Genomic DNA, 17,439 nt, shown 5'->3' on the forward strand with positions numbered 1-17,439 from the left:
GTGTACAGGTACAGCTGCCCATGCAGCTTCAACACGATACCACAGTTCATCAAGAGTAGTGACTAGCGTACTGTGACGAGCCAGTTGCTCGGCCACCATTGACCAGACGTTTTCAATTGGTGAGAGATCTCGAGAATGTGCTAGACTGGGCAGCAGTCGAACATTTTCTGTATCCAGAAAGGCCCGTAAAGAACCTGCAACATGCGGTCGTGCATTATCCTGCTGAAATGTAGGGTTTCGCAGGGATCGAATGAAGGGTAGAAAAATGGCTCTGAGCACTATGGGACTTGACAGTTATGGTCATCAGTCCCCCAGAACTTAGAACTACTTAAACCTAACTAACCTAAGGACATCACACAACACCCAGTCATCACGAGGCAGAGAAAATCCCTGACCCCGCCGGGTATCGAACCCGGGAAGGGGAAGCGAGAACGCTACCGCACGACCACGAGCTGCGGACTGGAGGGTAGAGCCACGTGCCGTAACACATCTGAAATGTAGCGTCCACTGTTTAAAGTGCCGTCAGTGCGATCAAGAGGTGACCGAGACGTGTAACCAATGGCACCCCGTACCATCTCGCCGGGTGATACGCCAGTATGGCGCTTCCAATGTGCGTTCACCGCGATGTCGCCAAACACTGATGCGACCATCATGATGCTGTAAAGAGAACCTGGATTCATCCGAAAAAAAATGACATTATCGAAGTCGGAAACGTGATGGTACCCACTTCTCCTCCTTACACGAGGCATCACAACAACGTTTCACCAGGCAACGCCGGTCATCTGCTGTTTGTGTATGAGAAATCGGTTGGAAACTTTCCTCATGTCAGCACGTTGTAGGTGTCGCCACCGGCGTCAACCTTGTGTGAATGCCCTGAAAAGATAATCATTTGCATATCACAGCATCTTCTTCCTGTCGGTTAAATTTCGCGTCTGTCATCAGTTAACAATCAGAATTATCTTCTGAATGAAAAAGTTTTCATTGTGCTTCACTGTGGAGGCTTCCAAAACTTGCACAGGAAAATCTTTTAAGCATAGGCCAAGCAAATAATCCAGTTACAGATTCCCCTAGTTTTAAGACAATTCTGCGACCTATTGCTGTGTTGCAATACTTCCATTCTGGTCGTCATGCAATAAAGTTTTCACGTTTGTAATCTGGGTTGTTTTCGAAAGACGAAGAAACCGTAAACGCACAAACTTTCGAAAGAGTTCAGCTATTAGCCTTAACAGAATTCCTTTCCTTTGTTTCTTAAGAGTTGTAAATTCATTTTCCATCACTGTATAACTGAATTGTTTGCAGAAAAAGCACGGAAAAACACTATTAATTTCGGCTGACATTCCTCTTACACACGAATAGCTCCCTCTTGCTCTCAGCCAGTGACGTTACCAGAGATTCTACCAATAACAGAGCGTTTTCGATCACGTCACCAAATCTTGAAATTTATACATCGATGACGCTGAACTGTTGACCGAACTACGGCTGTCAGTGGTGTCAGTGTGATAGCTGCACAGGGCGCCTTGATTTTTTTCTCGTAGCTCGTCCAGCGTAGCTGGCTTCTGTTAATAAACTTAATTTTTCATGGTCACCCATAAGTAAAAGTCAATCGGATGGCAGGTAAAGTTGATGTTTGCAGTATGTGAATATACGCCTCACCAGATACGCTACCTTCAAAGAAGAATGGGCCAATCACACCGCGTGATGACAGACCACACAACACATTAACACCCGGTAGATTAACATGTTTGTCCACATGAACCGGAGGATTTTCTGGAGCCCAGTAAATGCAGTTGCGAAGTTACAGTACCGTCCAGTTTGAACCGTGCCTCGTCAGACCATAGCTATCCCTGTAAACCGTTCATCCACGCGAAGCGTATCTTCAAACCACTCGCTGTACTTCATCCTTCGATCCCGGGGGTCCTCGCTCATAGCGTGCAGAGATCTTGGAATGTCCACTTTGCAGCCTTCAGAATTCGTCCTATGCTTGATCGGCTTCCCCGCTTTAACGCGCACTCTTCTCCACTGCTTCTTGAGATGAGCTAGTAAAATTTTGCACCTCAGCAGCGCCGGAAGCTGAACTTGTTGGTGTTTTTGGTCGGCCAGACATTTCCGTAGTGTTTTTGGTCGGCGAGACATTTCAGTACACACGTCCTGAACAGTACCGTCGGCTTCAAATGTATCCCGACTTCGATAAATTGTTGTACGTGGTGGTGGCCGATTTCCGTACACTTTGCGCCATTGCCGTTGTATCTCTATCATGTTTTCATACATCCAGTACCACTTCAGTACGGCCTTGCGTCGCTCAAACGACAATCTTACTTCATCCTCTGCTCCACTGTCGTCTGCTGACAAAACAATGGACTTGCACTACCGCACAAAATTGCAGCGATAGACTGTGGCGATATATCGTTTTGTTCCAAAGATATTAACTATCAAAGAGTGTCTGCATTTTTCTGCACATCTCTGTATTTTTAACGTAGGAAAATTGTAACTTCCTCACATTTGCGACTGCCATCAGAAAAAGGTAGTGGGCTCCTCGCAATATTGTGTGCCATCACGCACGATTGCTCGGAGACAGCAGATTACCGCCGGTGTGTAGGCTGCCGTTAACATCACAGCACAAACAGCTGCGACTGGAATGGTGCTCTGACAGGGAAGCGTGGAACACTGAGGAATGACGTTGCTTTGTGATGAGCGATTACCATCGTCGGCGAGTATGATGATATCCTGGGGAAAGTTTCCATCCTCTAAGGTTTAGCCCGCCGGGTGGCCGTGCGGTTCTAGGCGCTACAGTCTGGAACCGCAGGACTGCTACGGTCACAGGTTCGAATCCTACCTCGGGCATGGATGTGTGTGATGTCCTTAGGTTAGTTAGATTTATGTAGTTCTAAGTTCTAGGGGACTGATGACCTCAGAAGTTAAGTCCCATAGTGCTCAGAACCATTTGAACCATTTTTCTAAGGTTTTAGAGAGACAAGGCGTGTTACTCCTGGCATCGTGGTGTAGGGAGCCAGCAGGCATGGCTTCAGGTCACGACAGGTAGTGACTGAGGGAACTGTGACAACACGACGGTACGTCGCGGCCACCCAGGGCGCTCATGTGTTAGCGACAGTATCCTGGTACCATTTTTCAACAGGACAACACTCGTCCACACAGGTTGCGCGTCTCCATGAAGTGTGTGCGTGAGGTTGAAGTACTCCCTCTGCCAGCAAGATCCCCAGATCAGTCCTCGATAGAACGTGTTCGGGACCAAGCGGACGTCAACTGTGTTCCAGAGCCATTATTCAGGATATGGAGGACCAGTTAGAATAGTTATTGGCCAGTTTGCCGCAGGAGAGGACACTACGGTTCTATGACATCCTCCCCAACAGAGTCAGTGCCTGCATCCACGCCACAGGGGGTGCAACCCCGTAGTCGTAAAGGGGCTCATGCCACAGAGAGGACACTACGGTTCTATGACATCCTCCCCAACAGAGTCAGTGCCTGCATCCACGCCAGAGGGGGTCCAACCCCGTAGTCGTAAAGGGGTTCATACTGTCATTCGATCCTGTAATCACTGCAATATCATCACATAACCTTTGAACCTATTCAGCTTCATTTCCTTTCCCCTCAAGTTTTTTATCCGGCACTGTACAGGGTGTATCAAAAAGAATCATCCGATTTAAAAAACTCGTAAATATTATATGATTTGAGATACGTGGGTGAACAACGTACTGTTGGAAAGACCATGCTCTCGAGTTTTACGTGGTTCCCGCTAGGTAGCAGCAAGGTGCGCCCACTTCAGTTCTAACGAAAATGGCGTCGGGGAAACAGAATTCGTGTTCTACGTTTTGCGCAGTACGGCTCAGTAATACACTACTGGCCATTAAAATTGTTACACCACGAAGGTGACGTGCTACATACGCAAAATTTAACCGAGAGGAAGAAGATGCTGTGATATGCAAATGATTAGCTTTTCAGAGCATTCACACAAGGTTGGCGCCGGTGGCGACACCTACAACGTGCTGACATGAGGAAAGTTTCCAACCGATTTCTCATACACAAACAGCAGTTGACCGGCCTTGCCTGGAGAAACATTGCTGTGATGTCTCGTGTAAGGACGAGAAATGTGTACCATCACGTTTCCGACTTTGATAAAGGTCGGATTGTAGCCCATCGCGATTGCGGTTTATTGTATCGCAACATTGCTGCTCGCGTTGGTCGAGATCCAATGACTGCTAGCAGAATATGGAATCGATGGGTTCAGGAGGGTAATACGGAACTCCTTGCTGCATCCCAACGGCCTCGTATCACTAGCAGTTGAGATGACAGGCATCTTATCCGCATGGCTGTTACGTGCAGCCACGTCTCGATCCCTGAGTCAACAGATGGGGGCGTTTGCAAGACAACAAACATCTGCACTAACAGTTCGGCGACGTTTGCAGCAGCATGGACTATCAGTTCGGAAACCATGGCTGCGGTTACCCTTGACGCTGCATCACAGGCAGGAGCGCCTATGATGGTGTACTCAACGACGAACCTGGGAGCACGAATGGATAAACGTTATTGTTTCCGATGAATCCAGGTTCTGTTTACAGCATCATGATGGTCTCATCCGTGTTTGGCGACATCGCAGTGAACGCACATTGAAAGCGTGTATTCGTCATCGCTATACTTGCGTATCACCCGGCGTGATGGTAGGGGGTGCCATTAGTTACACGTCTCGATCACCTCTTGTTCGCATTGACGGCACTTTGAACAGTGGACGTTACATTTCAGATGTGTTACGACCTGTGGCTCTACCGTTCATTCGATCCCTGCAAAACCCTACTTTTCAGCAGGATAATGCACGACCGCATGTTGCAGGTCCTGTACGGATCTTTCTGGATTCAGAAAATGTTGGACTGCTGCCCTGGCCAGCACATTCTCCAGATCTGTCACCAATTGAAAACGTCTGGTCAATGGTGGCCGAGCAACTGGCTCGCCACAATACGCCATTCACTATTCTTGATGAACTGTGGTATCGTGTTGAAGCTGTACATGCCATCCAAGCTCTGTTTGACTCAATGCCCAGGCGTATCACGGCCGTTATTACGGCCAGAGGTGGTTGTCGTGTTTGTGAAATCTTATGGGACTTAACTGCTAAGGTCATCAGACCCTAAGCTTACACACTACTTAACCTAAATTATCCTAAGGACAAACACACACACCCATGCCCGAGGGAGGACTCGAACCTCCGCCGGGACCAGCCGCACATTCCATGACTGCAGCGAGAGGTGGTTGTTCTGGGTACTGATTTTCAGGATCTATGCACCCAAATTGTTCACATGTCAGTTCTGGTATAATATATTTGTCCAATGAATACCCGTTTATCATCTGCATTTCTTATTGGTGTAGCAGTTTTAATGGCCAGTAGTGTAATTGTTTAGCACGACTTTCGTACTGTGTATGGTGTGGATCCTCCTACAGCACAGAGCTATGGCATGAACATTTCCGAGAAACAGGTTGTTTGTATAAAGGCAAATTGCCGGGCCGTTCCCTACTGTCTGACACAGACGTCGAACGTATCCGCCATGGTTTCACAAGGAGTCCTCAGAAATCCGTTCGCTGAGCAGATGGACAGCTCATCATGCCCCCAATGTCCGACTGGCAGGTGTTGCGTTGACGTTTACACATGAAACCACACAAAATTCTGCTACTTCAAGCTCTTCGTGAAGGTGACAAACAACAACGTGTAGTTCTGTAATTTCGTTCTTGGCACGATGCAGGATGACAGTTTTCTTCCATACTTAATGTTTAGTGACGAGCCGACTTTCCATTTAAATGGAAAGATGAACCGTTATAATGTGAGAATATGGGATACGGAACAACCACATGAAGTGTTATTGTAGTTTCACGGGAAAAGGCGTACGGTCCATTTTTCTTTGCTGAGGACACTGTTACAGGAAGCACATGCTCGATATGCTCGAGAACTTTCTTTTCCCACAGTTGGAGACTGATTCGAACGACTTCATTTACCGACCGGATGGGGTGCCGCCACACTGGCATTTGGAAATGCAGGAATTTTTAAATCAAAGGATTACTGAACGATGGATCGGTCGCACTGGACCAAATGATTCAGTCTTAGATTACTGCCCTCCAAGGTCACCAGACTTGATTGTATGTGGTTATTTCTTGTGGGGGTTTGTAAAAGACTCTGTTTATGTGCCTCCGTTATCAACAACAATGAATGAACTGAGACATCGCATAACAGCAGCTGTGGAAGCTGTATCTCAAGACATGCTCGTTGCAGTGGGGGAACAATGTGAATACCGCACTGATTAATGGCGCGCATCTCAAGAGGGCATATTGAACACCTATGGAAAGGTATGAAAAAAAAAGCTTTTCGAATTTTCCGTTCATCAAAGAACAAAATTCGTTGTATATTTTTATTAGTTTCAGAAATATAGACGTGCGAAATCTGATGATTATTTGATACACCGTGCATATTTTATTGCTAAAATCTTAAGCATCTGTGGTGTGTTAAAAGTAATGGTGTCAGCTGAGCAAGTTACATGCTATGAGAGGGGTGATGAGGGGCGGGGGGGGGGGGGGGTGGAGAGGAGGAGGAGGAAGTAGGAAATTGTTGTCCCCTCCCCCTTCACTCCCCCCCCCCCCCCCCAGACACCAGCTCTGGAGTTGTACCTAGTAACACCGCTACGACGCCACTGCAGGGCGCACGTGGCGTAAAATATAAAGTGGTTGTAAATTACACGTCATCTCGGAATGATCCGGAGAGGCTAGAAAACGAGCAAATGGACGAGTGAAAGATTAAAAAAGAATGTATTACAAAGCGACTGATCGCAGTTCCAGAACAAAGCTTTCGAGGGAATTGGTCCATTTGTCGCACTGAAACTTCGTGGCAGATCAAAACCGTGTGCCGGAGTGAAAATCTATCGCACTCTTCGACCCTTCATCTCTCTTTTACGCCAACTTTCTCATTAATATGTCACTCGATTTAGCAAGCTTAGTCATGCAGCTTATAACGCTAGGGTGGCACATGATTCACGATATTTACACAAGATGATTTACGGGAGTGTTATCAGCGTGTAAAGTTTATCACTGACTTTTCATACAAGTGTGAACCTTTCGGCTCCCATAAATAAAACCTCATGCAAGTGGAAACAAGTGTTTAGGAAGTTGGGTAGTGATTTAAGTTGCTGGGCTGCTATATCTTCTTAATTTGACATGCACGCTTCAGAATTCTATGTATATAATGTTAGCCAGTCACAGTTGGAATAAGTAAACTCATACAAATACTTGTGTATCACTTGGTAGTGATATCGAGTGGGACGATAACGTAGGCTCAGTTGTGAGTAAAGCAGGTAGCAGTTTTCGGTTTATAGGTAGAAGGACAGAGAAACACAATGAGTCCACAAAGGAGATTGATTACGAATCGCTCGTGTGACCCATCCCAGAATATCGCTCAAGCGTGTGCGACCCGTACTAAATAAGACTAGCAGGGGATATTGAAGGTGCACAGAGGAGAGCAATACGAATGATCACAGGATTGTTGAATCCGTGTGAGAGTGTCACACAGATACTGAAGGACTTGAACTGGCAGACTCCTGAACGCATACGTAAATTATCCCGGGGAAGTCTACTTACAAAGTTTCAAGAACTGGCTTTAAATGATGACTCCAGGAATATACTGCAACTCCCTACTTATCAATCCCTCAGAGATCGTGAGGACAAGTTTAAATTAATTACAGCATCCACAGAGGCATTTAAACAATCATTCTTTGCGCGCTCCATACTTGAATGGAATGGGAAACAGCCTTAATACCTGGTACAGTGGGATGTACCCTCCGCCACGGACTTCACTGCGGTTCGCAGAGTATAGATAAGTTCAGACGATTTCATTGTCAGGAAGGTAGGAATAAGTTAGTCACTTAACTAGTTCTTAACTGGAGCGCTAACGTGATTGTTGAGATTTCATTATCATGTGGACTCGGAAATTTCCTGTAATATCATTACCATTTATCATCTTAATAACTTAACATCTTTCTGTGATCCGCAGTGCCCCATGTATTCATTATTGTCTCATTTCCATGTCTGTACACAAGTCACTTCTGTTTCGATTAGATGAAGTTCTGTACGCAGGTGAGCTAAGTCTTTACTGAACATGGGAGCCACATACGTCCTCATTTTCCATACACAACAGTATCTACTGCTGGTGAATTCTGTTGATGCCTTGGGCAGATGGAGGGAATATTTTGAAGAGTTGTTCAATGTAGGTGAAAATACGATCAGTAATGTTTCAGATTTCGATGTACAATGGGATAGGAATGATGATGGAGATAGGATCACATTTGAGGAAGTGGAGAAAATGGTCAATATATTGCAGTGCAATAAAGCGGCTGGGGTGGATGAAATTAAGTCGGAACTCATCAAATACAGTGGAATGTCAGGTCTTAAATGGCTACACAGGATAACTGAAATGGCGTGGGAGTCGGGACAGGTTCCATCAGACAGGACGAAAGCAGTAATCACACCAATCTTTAAACATGGAAACAGAAAAGATTGTAACAACTACAGAGGTATCTCTTTAATCAGCGTTGTGGGTAAAATCTTCTCAGGTATTGTTGAAAGGAAAGTGCGAGTATTAGTTGAGGACAAATTGGATGAAAATCAGTGTGGGTTTAGGCCTCTTAGAGATTGTCAGGACCAGATCTTTAGCTTACGGCAAATAATGTAGAAGTGTTAGGAGTGGAACAGGGAATTGTATCTATGCTTTATAGATCTAGAAAAGGCATATGACTGGGTTCCTAGGAGGAAGTTATTGTCTGTTCTATGAGATTATGGAATAGGAGGCAAACTTTTGCAAGCAATTAAAGATGTTTACATAGATTGTCAGGCAGCAATTGGAGTTGACGGTAAATTGAGTTCATGGTTCAGAGTCTCCACTGTTGTTCATATTATTTATGGATAATGTGTTGAAAACAATAGACTGGCTGGGTGAGATTAAGATATGTGAACACAAAATAAGAAGTCTCGCATATACGGATGACTTAGTTGTGATGGCAGATTTGATTGAAAGTTTGCAGAGTAATATTTCAGAGCTAGATCAGAAGTGTAAGGACTATGGTATGAAGATTAGCATCTCCAAAACGAAAGTAATGTCAGTGGGAAAGAGATATAAAAGGATTGAGTGCCAAATAGGAGGAACAAAGTTAGAACAGGTGAACGGTTTCAAGTACTTAGGATGCATATTCTCACAGGATGGCAACATAGTGAAAGAACTGGAAGCGAGGTGTAGCAAAGCTAATGCAGTGAGCGCTCAGCTAAGATCTACTCTCTTCTGCAGGAAGGAAGTCAGTACCAAGACTAAGTTATCTGTGCACCGTTCAATCTTTCGACCTATTTTGTTGTATGGGAGCGAAAGCTGGGTGGATTCAGGTTACCTTATCAACAAAGTTGAGGTTACGGATATGAAAGTAGCTAGGATGATTGCAGGTACTAGTAGATGGGAACAATGGCAGGAGGGTGTCCACAATTAGGAAATCAAATAAAAGCTGGGAATGAACTTCATAGATGTAGCAGTCAGGGAGAACAGGCTTAGATGGTGGGGTCATGTTACACGCATGGGAGAAGCAAGGTTACCCAAGAGACTCATGGGTTCAGCAGTAGAGGGTAGGAGGAGTCGGGGCAGACCAAGGAGAAAGTACCTGGATTCGGTTAAGAATGATTTTGAAGTAATAGGCTTAACATCAGAAGAGGCACCAATGTTAGCACTGAATAGGGGGATCATGGAGGAATTTTATAAGGGGGACTATAATCCAGACTGAACGCTGAAAGGCATAATCAGTCTTAAATGACGATGGTGATGATGAACAGTATCTATGATCGTCTGTAGAAATAACCCTCTCAGTGCTTAGGTAAGCCGTCACGTCGGTGTACTAGACGATGATTTCACGCTTTCTTTCGATCTTCATTCCACAGAGCTAGTTTTAGAAGACTCCAGGGAAGCGTGTTGATGTTTTTGATTCTCCCCCACAGATCTTTGTTACACCGAGAGTATCTCTGCAAGAATCACATTCATATTGGATGAAACTCAGAAACCAGCATTAAAAACACCACAAACTGACGCATGTGTACCCATGTTCAAGAGCGCAGCCAGGGCCTGTTAGTTTCGCGTTGAATGACGAAGTGGTTTTGAGATTTCTCGACTCTTGAAGCACCCATTGAATTTTGTGACTGTCTAGAACCTGAGATTCAACTGGTACGTCTGTCTCTTTGTTAAACGTAGGTTTTTTATCTAAGGGGTGAGCGGTCAGCTACTTTCCCCCTCTTGGGCACCCCCTTGCTGATATTACCAGTGCAATATTACACACATCCACATATTTTGCATTTTTCAAACATGTCGCAAGTGCTGGGTTATTTTTTTCCTGGGAACTGTGTTTGCTGTTTTCTCTTTTCCAGCTCATGGATCTTTGTTACACTTTGGCTTGGTTTCATAACGTTCTACACGTAACATTTTGGGTTACTAGTAGTTTTTTACTACCTACATCTAAATCTACATCTACGTGATTACTGCGCAATTCACACTTAAGTGTTTCGCAGAGGGTTCATCGCACCACTTTGAGTATGTATCTTTCCAGTCTCGAATAGCGCGTAGGGAAAACAAACACGTAAATTTTTTCCTGTGAGCTCTGATTTCTCTTATTTTATTACGATGTTCGCTTCTTCCTATGTAGGTGGGGGCGAACAAAATATTTTGGCCTTCTGAGGAGAAAGCTGGTGATTTAAATTTCGTGAAATTATCTCGCGGCAACGAAAAAGTCTTTGTTTTCATTATTGCCACCCTTACTCACGTGTCGCATCCGTAACACTTTCCCCCCTATTTTACGAACCTACAAAACGAGCTGGCCTTCTTTGAACTTCTTCGGTATCCTCCGTCAGTTCTCTCTGCAAAGAAAATGATAGAATTTGCTAATGTGAAGTCTTGGTAAAAATTCAGAAAAGACATGGAAGAGAATATTAAGGATGACAAGAAGATATTATACCTATATTAGGTAACAAAGGAAAGCAAAAAGAAAATACTTCAAAAGACATCAACAAAGATGCAAAACCTATGTGGGAGGAAGGAGAGGTTTTGAAAGTACGGAAGCAATACTTTCGAAAACTATATGAAGGACAGGGTGGAACGCATGCACATGATGAGCATGATGAGATATGGGGAGACGAAAGAAATATCACACTCACAAAGGAAATAGAAATGGAAGATCTGCAGATGTTGGATGCAGAGAAAGCTGTATCAGAAACGAAAAATGGCAAAGCTCCTGGTGTAGGCTGTATAGAATAATGAGAATAGTGTGGACGTATGGAAAGATTCATGGTGATTGGGCTAAAGCAATTATTGTGCCTATCTTTAAGAAGGGTAACAACGCGCTCTGTAAGAACGACTTTCTAAGAAGTTCGGCGAAAAAGTGTGCTCTCGCCAATGCTTTTTAGTATAGTCATGGACAACACCATAAGGGACGTACGCCGAAAGTCATCAGCAGATGATATGACATAGCATATGCAAATAATGCGATGATTTGGGAAGAAAATGAGCAGGTGGAAGAACAACTAAATACCTGGAAGATAGTAACTGAAGAAGCAGGCATGGGAATAAGTTTAACTAAAAGTGAAGTAATGAAAGTCAGCAAGAAAAATGAAGAAAATGAAGGATATAAGTTGTAATAGAAAAAATATTCAAGAAGTAGGTGCTTTCAAGTATCAAGGAAGTAAATTAAACAGGAAAGTAAACATCAACGACGAAATTTTGGAGAGAATAGAAAACTGTTCGAAATTTTATTATTGTGTATCGGTCATAAATAGAAATCGGGAATATAGGCCAAAGCAGAGATCGTGATTTGCAAATCATATTATCTAGCAGTTTTGACCTACGGATCAGAGTGTCGGACGTGGAGAAAGAAGACAAGCAACAGATGTGCCCTTTCTACGAGGGATTTTATGTGAGACGAGAAAAAGCGGGGAGAGGAATGAAATAATCGAAACACCCTGCAAATCAAGCCCCCTAAAAGGAACTGTGGAGAATAATAGACTCAAATGGTATGGCAACATAAAAAGAATGGGACGAGAAAGACTTCTAAGAAGAGCCCTAGATGGACAGAACCTTGAAGAAGAGCAAGTTGAATGCCACGGACAAGATGGAGAGCCCAGGTAAAGGATGATGTGACCTGAAGAGGACCAGAGTGGGAGGAGATGCTAAATGATAGACTACGGGAGAAAAGAGGAACTTGGAATGGCCTCTGTGAACAACCTGCATAAGCGGAAACGTTCCAGCAAGAAGAAGAAGGGGCCTATCTGGTAAGGATCCCCTACCGCAAAGCAATATTCCAGAAGAGGTCGAGAAAGCATAGTGTAGGCAGTCTCTTTAGCAGATTTGTTGCATCTTCTAAGTGTTCCGCCAATAAACCACAACCTTCCTCGCAACATTTTTTGTATGAGGGTTCCAATTCAAGTTTTTCGTAACTGTAATGTCTAGGTATTTAGTTGAGTCAACAACCTTCAAGTTTGTATTATTTGTCGTGTAAGTGAAATTTAACGCCTTATTTTAGTACTCAAGCGGAGGACATCATAGTTTTATTTTCCAAGTTCAATTGCCACTTTTCGCACCATACAGATATCTAAATCATCTTGTAACTCACATTGATTTTCTGAAGACTTTACAAGGAGGTTAATGACAGCGACATCTGCAAATAATCCAAGAGCACTGCTCATGTTGTGACCCAAATCGTTAATATGTATTAGAAACAGCAGAGGTCCTATAATGACACTCCCTTGGGGAATGCCAGATATAACTTGTGTCTCACTCGATAACTTCTCCTCAGTTACTACGAACTGTGACCTTTCTAATAGGAAATCGCGAATCCTGTCACACAACTGCAAAAATCTTCTCGAAATCTGGAAATAAAGAATCAATTTCAGATTCTCTGCCGATAGCACTCGTTAGTTCGTGTAAGTCATTTTCCGTAATTAATGGAAAAGTTGTCACACTTATTTTCCAAATATTTTAATTTCCTCTCTGAGATACGTGATTGCCTATTCAACCCATTGGTAGGAGATATTAAAACCTTCAGATATGTTGTGGTAGTCCTTTCGACATTGATGAACAAAACTATAGCTGCTCCAATAATTCAAATGGCTCTTAGCACTATGGGACATAACATCTATGGTCATCAGTCCCCTAGAACTTAGAACTACCGAAACCTAACTAACCTAAGGACATCACACAACACCCAGTCATGACGAGGCAGAGAAAAATCCTTGACCCCGCCGGGAATCGAACCCGGGAGCGGGAAGCGAGAACGCTACCGCACGACCACGAGCTGCGGACTGCTCCAACGAGTCTCACTATAGGCAGATCCCGGTTGGGTTTCTTTACTGATCACGTTCACTTATCAGTTGTACCTAGACTACGTCGCCACAGAGTACGCATTGCTTTGGAGGGCTTAGGACGCACCAGGACATCACACAACACCCAGTCATGACGAGGCAGAGAAAATCCCTGACCCCGCCGGGAATCGAACCCGGGAGCGGGAAGCGAGAACGCTACCGCACGACCACGAGCTGCGGACTGCTCCAACGAGTCTCACTATAGGCAGATCCCGGTTGGATTTCTTTACTGATCACGTTCACTTATCAGTTGTACCTAGACTACGTCGCCACAGGGTACGCATTGCTCTGGAGGGCTTAGGACGCACCAGGGGTGAGCGAAGGACGTATACCAAGCTGGGCTATTTATAGCCGAGAATGAAAGAAAAATTCAGCGTTCTTGTAAGGGGTGGCTCTGAAAGCGGGAAGAAAAGCTATCAGCAGTGAGTAAGATTGAAAATTTCTTCCGTAAGGACACATTTCGCAACCAAAATCTAAAGAAAACCCCACGCCATGCGCTTGTTTAACGTCGTCGGCGCTCACGTCAGCTGCTTGTATCCGTGCAAGTTGCTTTTCGCAGCGGCCGCCGGCGGCGCTGTCATCGCATCGGGATTCTGTGGAGGGGCAGGCGTAAACAAATTTAGCGTCGGTTCTACCTCACCCACAGTCGGCCATAGCGAAGCGTCTGCGGCAGCTGCATTATCAAATCAAGAGGCGAAACACCGGCTGTGCGTTCTCTCATTCCAGCAAGCGAACCAGCGATGGCCAACAGGAATCCCAAGATTAAATACACCCAGGTAAATGTTTACGTGCTTATAGCTCTGGCATGTCTGCAGGAGACGATGTAGGAACTTGTAGGACTGTCTTGATGCAAAACACTTGTTCGTATTCACCCAAATCATATTTAGCTACCGTTTTGCCAAAGACCCGATTTTCATTTTTCACGCTTTCACACCTCTCTCTCTCTCTCTCTCTCTCTCTCTCTCTCTCTCTCTCTCTCTCTCTCTCTCTCTCTCTCTGTGTGTGTGTGTGTGTGTGTGTGTGTGTGTGTGTGGGTGTGTGTGTGTGTGTGTGTGTGTGTGTGTGTGTGTGTGGTTTTTCTAATCTATATAGATTTTTGTAATTTTTCCACTGATATATATATCGCAATATTAAATTTACTGTATCATTCTGCCTTCGCTTTTCATATTCGTCAAAAAAGAGAAACTGCAGAGCTACGAATGTATTGTCTTACTAGTGTTTCGGAAGGAATGAGTGTACCGGAACAAACATTGCTTGTTGGTGACTATCAACACAGGAACAGACTTGTAAACTTGACAGCCGCCGGATGGAGACAGGCCAGAGATTATCAAGAGCGACAAAAATAGACGACTCTGCAAGTATTTTTTAGTCTTTGGTGAACACCAAACAATAAAATTCATAAAATATCTTCATACAGCCTGAAGAAGTGTAAAAATAAATTATTTGTCTCAGTTAGAACGCTGAAGAATACTATACAAGACAACAAAAGCCTGCTGACTATGGTGTGGCTTTCCCGAAACATGGTTTGGGTACAAGAAAAATAAATGCTTTATATTAATGAAGACATACAGATCCAAACATGGACAGTAACTTGTAAGCTTTTCCCGTCTCACATATTAAAATATAAACTACTTGACGCCTTCCGTAAATTAATTTTCGTTTCGCTTCTGATGCAGATTTAACAGGACCAACTCGCAGTTTTATATCCTCTTACACAGTTACTATTGTTTTATTTATGATAGCTTCTTCTGTCTAATTATACTTTGCAAATTCATTTTTTCTTTGTCTGAAATTTGTGATGCTTGCATGCACTATAGTGCTCGTGATTGTGACGATATGCCGAAGTGGCTGGTCACTGATCTTACCCTGGTTTAGAGGAAGCCAGTTTATTGACATAAAACCTGATTCCAAGTGATTTTAAACATTTTTCCAGACAATGTTTGTTGTTTATTGGTCTGACAGCGCTGGATTTGCTTTTAGAAGGAACGGGGTTCGAAATCCCATACGGACACTCAGATTTAGGTGCGCAGATGTTTCACTAAACCACTTTGGGCGAATAGCGGAGTGATTTCTCCAATAATCAAATTGGAGATTTCCTTCGTGTGTCCAAACGACCTTATTCTACATCGACACGACTGTTAAGATGCTAAAGCCAAATCTTGATTCGAGTATTTTAATATCCTGTCGACATCATGGACGTTAGAGGTAGATCAGAAATCAACCCGCAGGCTGGAGGTATTGAGCTGTCGAAGGAACAGCTGAATGTACCTGAAGTACTGGGTGTGAAAGGTCCAAAAGCGTGGATGAGACTGATCGTAAACTCGAACAGCTATCCACCTCCATCGTTGCCTGAACTTGCCTCTGTTTTGTAGGAAGAATGGTATACTGTTCCGTTGCAAACGATACAAGAGCCATATCTGTCCATTACGAGAAGACTGGAAGCTGTTTTGAATGGCAACGGTTTTCCTACACTGAATTGGGCACATATTACAACACAAACTACCTGACGCCTTCCGTAAATTTTCGTTTCGTTTCTGAAGCAGACTTAACAGGACCAACTCGCAGTTTTATATCCTCCTACACAGGTACTGTTGAGTTGTGTTTCTGGCGCTAACCATTTTTTTCCGAACCCCTGTATGTTACCCAGTTAGAATTGCTAATAATGGGCTGAAGGAACTACTGTTGGTAAGCGAGCTGTATGTTGTCTAACTTTACCTTCATGATCTTGTCGTGAGATGTATGTGCGAGGGAACGGTATATTGGTTGGCGCTTCAAGGAATGTACGCTGTCTGGTCATTGACACCAAACTTCTCCATGGTGGACAACACCTCTAGTAGCATCTGCCACTGGAGTAGGATGAGAAGATTCTCGTCCAACTCCAGTGGCCGTAACGCTTTCGCGCTTACTAAATGTACCTGTTATGACAAGCACTGTTCTCTGGAACTTCTTCAAAATGAGGACTCGATGGTCATCTGTTCTCGCACTCGATATTAATTGCGCACAATTCTACATTAAATGGACTCCTATTTGGGAAGACTGAGGTTCAGATCCTTATCTGGCGAACAATGTTTTCCCTGGTTTCCCTAAATCTATAACCCTACTCCCTAAGAAAAGTCCAAAATCTGAACATGTGCTCGATGTGTAATAACGATGTCCTACATGGGCTGTTACCCTGCTCTTCCTTTCTTTTTTGGTCGTAAGTAGGACCATTCCTATTGCCCTCGAGAGAAGCGTCACAGAACTTGTCAGTCATGACAACTTGCTTGGATTGTGAAGTTTTCACCTATATCACTAATGGAGATTAACCTGCTCGTCTGCCAGGTCTTCTAGTAATTCCCTGCACTTATCTTTCATAGCAATCACACTCTTCGTATAGACGTCGCTCCTAACTACACTACTGGCCGTTAAAGTTTCTATACCAAGAAGAAATGCAGATGATAAACGGGTATTCATTGGACAGATATATTATATTAGAACTGACATGTGATTACATTTTCACGCAGTTTGGGTGCATAGATCCCGAGAAACCACTACCCAGAACAACCACCTCTGGCCGTAATAACGGCTTTGATACGCCTGGGCATTTAGTCAAACAGGAACTTGGATGGCGTGTACAGGTACAACTGCCCATGCAGCTTCAACACGATACCACAGTCCATCAAGAGTAGTGACTGGTGTATTGTGAGCCAGTTGCTCGGCCACCATTGACCATACGCTTTCAGTTGGTGAGAGATCTGGAGAATGTGCTGGCCAGGGCAGCAGTTGAACATTTTCTGTATCCTGAAAGGCCCGTACAGGACCTGCAGCAGGCGTTCGTGCATTATCCTGGTGAAATGTAGGGTTTCGTAGGGATCGAATGAAGGGTAGAGCCACGGGTCGTAACACATCTGAAATGTTACATCCACTGTTCAAAGTGCCGTCAATGCGAACAAGAGGTGACCGAGACGTGTAACCAATGGCAACCCACACCATCACGCCGAGTGATACGCCAGTATGGCGATGACGAATACACGCTTCCAA

The 17,439-nt window shown here is 44.2% G+C and overlaps 1 protein-coding gene across 1 annotated transcript in view; it reads left to right on the forward strand.

Moving 5' to 3' along the window:
* The first annotated feature begins 14,049 nt into the window (after window positions 1-14,049).
* LOC124799672 (aldehyde dehydrogenase, mitochondrial-like) overlaps window positions 14,050-17,439 on the forward strand; it is a 140,770-nt gene continuing 137,380 nt past the window's right edge. Inside the window, exon 1 of the mRNA XM_047262938.1 lies at window positions 14,050-14,195. Within this exon, the coding sequence (XP_047118894.1) occupies window positions 14,160-14,195 (36 nt within the window). The 5' untranslated portion in view covers window positions 14,050-14,159. The remainder of the gene's footprint in view (window positions 14,196-17,439) is intronic.

This window comes from Schistocerca piceifrons, chromosome 1 (genome assembly GCF_021461385.2).
Source record: "Schistocerca piceifrons isolate TAMUIC-IGC-003096 chromosome 1, iqSchPice1.1, whole genome shotgun sequence".
Lineage (NCBI taxonomy): Eukaryota > Metazoa > Arthropoda > Insecta > Orthoptera > Acrididae > Schistocerca > Schistocerca piceifrons.